We start from the raw sequence: 9358 nt of genomic DNA, 5'->3' as shown, positions 1-9358 counted from the left end.
AAAGGCTTTGGGATAGTCAATAAAGCAGAAATAGATGTTTTTCGGGAACTCTCTTGCTTTTTCCATGATCCAGCAGATGTTGGCAATTTGATCTCTGGTTCCTCTGCCTTTTCTAAAACCAGCTTGAACATCAGGAAGTTCACGGTTCACATATGGCTTGGAGAATTTTGAGCATTACTTTACTAGCGTGTGAGATGAGTGCAATTGTGCGGTAGTTTGAGCATTCTTTGGCATTGCCTTTCTTTGATCTTCTTAGTCCTCCACAATTCAGTGTGAGACCACTGTATTTTTCTGATTCTCAGAACACTTTCTAGACTTAGTCTCTAAAATCTCAAATGTTTCTATTATTACTAACCTATTTACTGACTTCTAATTGGTAAATCCAGACTCACTATGCCCTTCTTTTCCTTCCTAATCTAGTATACCTATTTTAACCCTAAACTTCAAGCAGGATTTAGCTACCAATCAACAAGCATCTAATTAATACTTAAACCTAAGCAACTAGCTCATAGAAATATAGGTGTTAGTAAAAGAGCCATAAACAAGAAGAAATAAAAGAGACATTCATGTAATGGAGACATTTTCCTTGTTTCTAAACACAGTCTACTTACATGCCACTGAAAAGAAGGCTATAAGCATCAGTCTGGTGATGTGAAGCCAGGTAGTAATAGTTAAATACACGAATCCTGAACACAGTAGAATAAACACAGATACTGAGGAAGAAGATGGAAAGAAAGCAAGCAATCTGAAAAAAACAAAACAAAACCCAGTTTCAGACTAATAGACTTTAGAACTTTATATACTATTATAAGCATTATCTTTTCATTCCAACTAACATTTATTGACATTCTAAAATTTAAACACAGTAATAGCAGCTTTTTAACCACCTCAGAAAATGAAATTATGAAAAAATCTAGATCTTAATCAGTCCCTATCCTATCCATAAATTTCAAATCTACCTCCTGAAGTGAGCCTGTTCTCTCATTCCCTTGGCAACTCTTCACATGAAGACTGTAATTTATCTAGCTTCACTGGCATAAAGAGGATCAAAATATTCTCATAAAAATATTGTGCACTATTTTGCATCTTTTCATCTCTCCTCAAATACAGTTCTTAGTTTTTATAGTCTGGGTAAAATAATGAAGCTCATTTTTGGAAATCTGAATAACACCACTGTGGGGAACTTCACTGCTTTCATTATTACTAGAAGAAATATGTGGAGAAAAGATACAACAGTTAAGGATTAAACTTAAACCACGACTGACATTTATTTATGACAGATATAAAATAAACTGACCTCGATATAAATATAATTGTATGTTTTTTCAGCCAGCTGTATGAAGACTGCAAAGAGGGATAAGACAGGTCTAGTGCTAAAGAATGTGCACTCTGACCACACAACTATCACGGAGAATATGGACAACACCACAGCAAGTATCCGATAAAACCAGGGTCGCAAAAGACATTCCCAGTACCACTCTGTAAGATAAAAAGAAAAAATGATTAGGAAAACCATAAAGAAGTAACAGTGTATTTACAGTGTTTTGAAATTCCTCCACACAAGATACATAATTGCAGAGAGACATACTGGTGGAAACAAGCAGACACCATCCTAAACAAATGATCACCAGTAACAGAACAAACTGATATTACGGGCCTCCTACTCTGAGAAAAACACATCACTGCTGAGGTATTCCTGCCAAAAATGCAGAACCTGCATCTGATCATGAGGAAACATCAAACTCAAATTGGTGTAAGTCAAAAAACACAATTATAATTCAACTCTGCATTGGTGAGAATATACACTTTCCATCAGGAAAATTATCAGCATCAAACTTTGAAATGTATATTAAAAATTACATACCAACTGTAGGATTATAAAAATATTGAATAAATCTATTTTCTGGCTCTGGCGATTGAAAGGTATGAACAAACTGACAAGTAGCACTTGTTTCATTTTTTGCTACATCTTCTAGATAAAATGCTTGTTCCAAAAGAATCTGCCATTGTACTTGAGTTCGTCGATGTCTCTGAACTGAATAAATCACCTAAAAAACACAGCAGGGGGTATACCTGTCAGTGTTCTGAAACAACAGTGATTCAACTGCCCACTATGGAGCATGTTTTGCTTGTCACAACAACAGGGAAGTGCTAATGGCATTTACTGGGTGGGGCTGAGGATGTTATATTCTGTAATATATGTAACAGTCTGCTCAGTGAATAATTCTCCTCCCCAAATGCCAACAGTACTCCTGTCAAGAAACAGGAAGTTAAAACACTTCCAAGAATAATGATAAGGACAAGATCAAAGGAAGTTTCTGATATACATGTACTCAAAACTCCTTTTTTGTGGGCAGTAAATCTAACTAAAATCATCAGAAGGTAAAAAGGCTATATAAAGTTACCTGTTTATGTAGTTTTACCAGACTTTTTTCACTTGGGTAGGTATTATGCTTTTCATCAAAATCTTCATAATCATCCATGTTCCTGCCCATTTTTTCCTGATAGTCTATAGGGCACTAAAAGGAACAAGTAGATTTTTAGAAATTTTATTTGAAAAAAGATAAAAAATTTTACTTTTGTTAAGAATCTTTCATTCTTAAGCATATCTAATTTTCTTGCAAATATTTTCCAGATGTGGAGTCACCTACCCTATTAATCATTTAATACACCTATGAACTTGGGCAAGTTAGTTAACCTCCATAAATAGGTCTCAAAAGGTAGCAAATATAAGATAAATGATTAGAGAATTGATTCTCATGACTGTCATCTTAGTCAAAAGAAACACTAGCTAATGATTAGTATGACAGATTTAAAACATAGGAAAAGAACTGAATAGCCACATGCAAAAAATTAAAAAGAAAAAAAAGAAACTAGACCACAATTGCACACGATATATAAAACTCAACCTCAAATGGATTAAAAACTTGAACATAAGACCTGAAATCATAAAAACCCCAGAATATAGGCAGGATGCTGATATCACTCTTAGCAAGTATCTTTCTAGATATGTCTCCTCAGGCAACAGAAGCAAAAGCAAAAATAAACAAATGTGATTACATCAAATTAAAAAGCTTTTATATAGCAAAGGAAACCATCAATAAAGTGAAAAGACAACCTACCAAATGAGAGAAGAATTTCAAATGATATATCCAATAAGAGATTAATATACAAAATATATAAAGAACTCATACAATTCAACAACGAATAATCTGATTGAAAAATGGGCAGAGGAGCTAAATAGATGATATTTCCCAAAGAAGACATACAGGTGGCCAACAAGTACTTGAAAAGATGTTCAACATCACTATTAAGAGAAATGCAAATCATCAAAACGGCTATTATCAAAATGATAAGAAATAACAAGTGTTGGTGAAGATGTGGAGAAAATGGAACCCTCACACATGATTGGTGAGAATGTAAACTGATGCAGGCCACTATGAAAGATAGTATGGTGAGTCCTCAAAAAATTAAGAACAGAACTACCATATGATCTAACTATCTCACCTCTGGGATTTTATCTAAAGAATAAGAAAATACTAATCCTAAAATATATCTGTACCCCTATAAACTGCAGCATTATTTACAATAGCCAATAAACAACCTAAGTGCCCATCAATGAATGAATGGATAAAGAAGATGTGGTATATGTGTACAGACACACACACACATGCACACACACAGTGGAATACTACTCAGCCATCAGAAGGGCAAAATCTTGCCATTTGCAACACAGATAGACCTGGAGGGTACTATGCTAAGTGAAATAAGTCAGATAAAGAAAAACTCTTTATGATTTAACTCATATGTGGAGTATAAAAAACTAATAAAACAAAATAAATGAATAAACCAAACTAAATAAAAACAAACACTCATACAGAGAAAAAAGTAGTAATAGGGACAGGGTAAAATGGGGAAAGGGGTTCCACTGTATGCGTAACTGCTGGAAAATAAGTTCTGGTGCTGAGGATGGTATAGGGTGTAAAGAAGTAGAACTATAACGTACACACAAAACTTAAAATGTCCTAAATCAATGCTACTTGAATTAAAAAAAGACCTACATACAAGCTTTAAAAATAAACATAGGCAAAGGAATAGTTCAGTGGTTCTATGGTTGCTGAGAAGATAACTGGGAAACTCATTTATGGAATAATCGTTTTTGGAAGTACTGAATACCTCCAATTCAATACTAAGGCATCAAAATCTTAATCGTATAGTTTCTTTTTAAATATACATATTAAATATCTTATAATATCATTTATTTTATGAAATATGCTTATAAAATAACATGTACAAAGCTGCTTAAAAGTGATTATTGAGAACTTAGTTTATTTTCTTACGGGAGATATGCCTTTAGTGACTACATTTAATGACATTTTTACAACCTATAAAGGTCCATCTCCGTCACTGTGACACAGCAATAATTTTACATTATTTAACATAATCTCTATAGACACATTTCAATGGAACATACTGCCAATAAATAATGTTAAACATATAATAACAAATTTTATGTACAAATTACTATTAATTTACTGTTAACATAAAAATGGAAAAGGCTGGAAGACGTCAATCATACGCTGTTTGTATACTTTTCTGATGCTTTTATTATAATATTACATTATGTAGATTTATATTTCAAAAGAAAGTAGATGAGAATATTATTTAATTACCTTTTTAAGTATTGTGTCAACACATTTTCTCAGTGGGTGGTTATACTTGATGCTCTCATTTACTTTACGAACTTCCTATAAGAACAGTAAGAGAAATAAAAATATTTCCATTTCTGTTTCTATAGATTAGGTGTTTCAAATCAGGATGCTCTAGGTACTATATATATTCTCACAAGTTTAGTAACAACCTAAATTACTCAGCATATAATAAAGTTCCATTCCCTGAATAAAAGTTCTTAATAACAAAAATAAAAATATAAAATTATAGAACAAATTATCTACACCCTCACACTTTCTATAAATTTCTAAATTTACCGCCTTATCATTTGGTATACAAAGATGAATATGCATTAGAAAAACTCATGAACCATCTGTCAAACTTTGAGATTCTAAAAGAACAAGACTTTGTTCTTCCACCTTGCTCCTCAAGCTCAATTATCTCATTATCTAAAATGCAGCGAAGAAAACAGAAGAAGCGGAACAGACTAAAAATATCACAAAGCACCTGCTCCTTTCCAACAACAGAGTACTTTCAGCAGTCATAACTAACGATTCATTCCACATTTTTAAGATTAAGAGTACATTATATGTCAGCACTGTCCTAGGTGAAAGGTCACCACAATCCATACTGGAGGGTGGAGTGGGAAGACATGGTGTTGTAAGGCTTTCACTAAGATTACAGTGTGGTGATGAGATAATTAAATGAACAATTTAAAGAGTAAGAAAGGCACGAAGTCATTAGGGAAGGGAATCTTCAGAAGCACTAGTTCTCAAAGAATCACAATATCCTGTAATACTACAGGAAATTTTTGAAAAGTTGGAACCACTTTTCTAGGAAGAAGAAACAGTATGTTCAAAGGCTGGGAGGCAAAAGTGAACCAACCAGGATATTAAAAAGAACATTGTGATTATAGGGCAGAGAATGGCCTTAAGGGATGTAAAACTGGAGGCAGAGAAACCATAGGGTGTATAGACAAAACTGTGAAAAAAATATATATATGGAAAAAAATACTATCCTTAATATATGAAGCATTTGGGATGCTATAGAGGAAATGCCACTGGCCAATAAATAAATGAAAAAAATATTCAATCTCACTAAAAAAACTACAAGTTTTTAAAATGAGGACAGTTTTCCTGCAAAATTATAAAAAATTGCTATTCTGTAATGAGGTAAGACTGTAGGGGGAAAGGCCTCCTATATACAATAAAATGTCAAATAACCTATTTGGAAAATAACTTAGCAATACCCACCAAAATTTAAAATACGCAGACCCATGAATAATCTGTACCAACAGACATTGCTCCTATCAAAGAGCTTAGCTGAGTGAAGAAAACAGGTATGATTCAAACAGAAAGGTGTGAAAACTGCTCTATAACATGGAAAATTTTCTGATGAACTGATTATTTAAACTGAGATAAAAAGCTAAACTGAGGATAGGAGTCAGCCAATCAAAGGAAAGAGTAAGAATATTCCAGACAGAGGGACAGCATGTTCGAAAGTCTCCAAGCAGAAGAGAACAAGGAGTTTCAGGAAAGTGAAAGAAATCCAGTGACTAACAGGAGAGTAATGGCCTGAGTACTGCTTGAAGAGTAAGAGCAAGGTACTCCAGAAGGCCTTAGCAGCAGTTGATTTTGAGGTCAATGAACAGGCCTAAAAACAGAAGAAAGAACTGAATTTTAATATCAACTTTTGAGGGGAAAGCTATCAAATGATCTTTTAATTATTTTATTATCAAATATAAATCTTCAAATTTTTTTAAAAATTCAAATCTTCAAAAATCTTCAAATATATCAAGTATAAAAATTACCAAATATAAATTTCTTTTGAAAAATATAGTAATATCCATCATACGCCTAAGGAACGCTACAGTTCTTAACATTTTATAAATAAATGCTGAAAAGCCAACATAAAAATTTTCAACCACAATCAAAGAATCAGTATTCATTCTTTTGTTCACTTAAAAATGGTTGCTGAGTATCTAAGAATTTAGAGAACCAAGGGAGGTGTTATGGGCTGGAACTCTGTTCCCCCAAAAATCATATGTTGTCTCAACACCCAGTACTTTATAATGTAATCTTATCTGGGAATAGGATTTCACAGCTTTAACTGGTTAAATTAAGAAAAGGCTTACTGGAATGGAGTGGGCCCCTAATCTTACTGGTGTCCTTATAAACAGAGGAAATTTGGACAGTGACAGGCACACAGGGAGAATATCATGTGAATACAAAGACAGAGATCTACAAGCTAAGGAACATCAAAGATTGTCAGTTAACTATCAGAAGACAGGAGATGTGGTACAAATTTCCCGATAGCCCTCTAAAGGAACCAACCATGCTGACACCTTGATCTTGGACTTTAGCCCCTAGAGCTCTGAGACAAAACATTTCTGTTGTTTAAACCACCTAGTTCACGTACTTTGTTATGGCAGCCCCAGGAAACTACCAGAGAAGGCTTCCCTGAAGAATTCTCACTTGTATTGAGAACTGAAAATGAAGTAGGAATTAGCGAAAGAGAATGGAGAAAAGAGGGTTCCAAGAATCTGGGAACACCACACTCAAAAACAGAACAAAGAAAGCAATGAACATAATGTTTAAGAGTAGGGGTCGGCAAACCAGATCCACTCCAGCCCACCATCTGTTCTTATCTGAACACATCCACTGCTCATTCATATTGGGTATGGCTGCTTTCATGCTAAAGCAGCCAGCCAGTGAAGCAGTTGCAACAGAGAGGATATGGCACAAAAAGCCTAAAATAGTTACTATCTGGCCCTTTACAGAAAAGGGCCTGATCCTTTTCTAAAAGCACGAACTAGAGTCAGACTGCCTGGCTCCGTCACTCGGTAACTGTGTTGAACATGGGAAACTTACCCTCTCTGTGTCTCACTGTCCTTTATAGAAACAAGGACAAAAAACTTCCCTTATAAGGCTGTTTTGAGAATTGAGTGTATTAATATATATAAAGTGCTTGGAAAGGCATAGGGAAATACGTCTATAAGTCTGTACATTTGTTTGCCTATATGTTTGCTATTATCATCACCATTAATAAGTTTGAGGAACCAAAATTGACCAGTGTTAGGAAGACTTTAGGGGCTTGAGATAAGGCTGAAACTAAACATGGGTCAAATCATTTTTTGATTGGCCACATTACAATATCTTGGAGACTACTCTAAAATGAATGAAAGCTTTTAGCATAAAGTTTTAAGCTGAAGAATAACATTATTGGAATAGCATATTTTCATAGAAGAGCAAAATTTGAGGACTACATTCTTTTTTAAAATCAACTAAATTATTAAACAGCAAAATTTTGCACTTTGTCGTATTTTGCATGTATATTATTGAAATTTATACTTTCAACAACTTTATGAGATTTGTTCAAATTATATGCATATTACAAGTGAGCAAAATGAAGTGCCTTATTAAGATTATAGACAGGAAACAAAACTGAGGCATACAAATTCCCATGAATATTGTTCTCTAAAGAGGTTTCCATACTTGGTGGGATTATTTTGGGTCAAACATTCAGGAAGAAGCTCAACCTTTAATTGCAATTTTCATTTCCACTGTCATGGTAACTATGTAACTTATCATCTAACTTTGACCACTTTTTGAGTCTCAACTTTTAACTATTAAAAGTTACCCCAGGACAAGCATAAGCCTGCACTGTTAAATACATTCACCCTACATCTTTGTCAATTAGAAGATGGAGATGATATCTTACGAAGTTGAACTGCCAATGAGTCATCTGAATGGGTGAGAAATTCTTTAGAATTACACATCACCAGTTTTTCAATCTAAAGTCCACCAGTATCCTGTTAACACCACCACCACCAACAAAACCAACAGTGTATACAAAAAGTGATATATAAAACTTGATGACTGTTGACTCCAGGATTTAAACTTGCTTACCTCCATGACATCTTCTAAGGTCTCTTCTGCATCTGCTTTCTCTGTCATCAATTTGGCTGCCTTAAAATAAGTTTTCATGAGTAGATAACCTCTTTTTGCACCATTCCAGTATGAGCGAGGAATTTCTACCAAGCCATACCCCAACAACAACACAAGAAGAAACAGACCCCATGTATTTGCAGCTGCTATCCCAATTGTCTGAAGCTGGTTCCTTAGAAAGAGAAAACATAAGCAGATAGCTGTGATAAATTTTTCTAACAAAAACGTAAAATGAAACTAGTGTTAAAGGTTTTTCAGAAAACAACTGCCCTACGATATAGATCCAATTTTATATGAAAGGTTTCAACCTTCAAATCTCAGCTCCTCTTTTAGTAACAGTAGATGATCTGTGTTGTAATGAAAAGTTAGAGTGTGACTGCAGAAACAGACACAGCAAACACTACTTCTATTAGAGTTAAAATTAGAATCTTAGGAAAATTCATGGCAAAAATATCCTGAAGAAAATACATTTTTCATTAGGCACTTTCTTATTTAATATTAACCAAGAGAAGACTGAACAGAAGTTTAAGCCTGAAAGAATTTGGTTTTGAAGCAGACACACACAAACCTCAAGAATCCAACAGTAAGGATAATCACTACTACTCTATTCCTAAACTTTTCAGATATGACTCTTCACATATATCATAACACATCACAAGTATAACACAGACTTCAACTTTATTTTAATGACAAATCTAAAGTTAAAGAGAAATATGCCCTCATAATATAATCAGAACAAA

The 9358-nt window shown here is 33.9% G+C and overlaps 1 protein-coding gene across 4 annotated transcripts in view; it reads right to left on the bottom strand.

The window, feature by feature from the left end:
- The window catches only part of LMBRD2 (LMBR1 domain containing 2), a 52341-nt gene that overhangs the window by 20297 nt on the left and 22686 nt on the right, over positions 1-9358 (bottom strand). For all 4 annotated transcript variants that reach the window (XM_010853789.1, XM_010853787.1, XM_010853788.1 and 1 more), the window contains exons 6-11: positions 8580-8790; positions 4674-4748; positions 2406-2519; positions 1865-2048; positions 1298-1479; positions 612-745 (exon numbers count right to left, since the gene is read on the bottom strand). In XM_010853789.1, coding sequence (XP_010852091.1) covers positions 612-745; positions 1298-1479; positions 1865-2048; positions 2406-2519; positions 4674-4748; positions 8580-8790 — 900 coding nt within the window. The remainder of the gene's footprint in view (positions 1-611; positions 746-1297; positions 1480-1864; positions 2049-2405; positions 2520-4673; positions 4749-8579; positions 8791-9358) is intronic.

Source organism: Bison bison, unplaced genomic scaffold (assembly GCF_000754665.1).
Source record: "Bison bison bison isolate TAMUID 2011002044 unplaced genomic scaffold, Bison_UMD1.0 scf7180017864331, whole genome shotgun sequence".
Classification (NCBI taxonomy): Eukaryota; Metazoa; Chordata; class Mammalia; order Artiodactyla; family Bovidae; genus Bison; species Bison bison.
The sequence above is the reverse complement of the archived record's forward strand: the minus strand, read 5'-3'. Positions and strand labels throughout refer to the sequence as shown.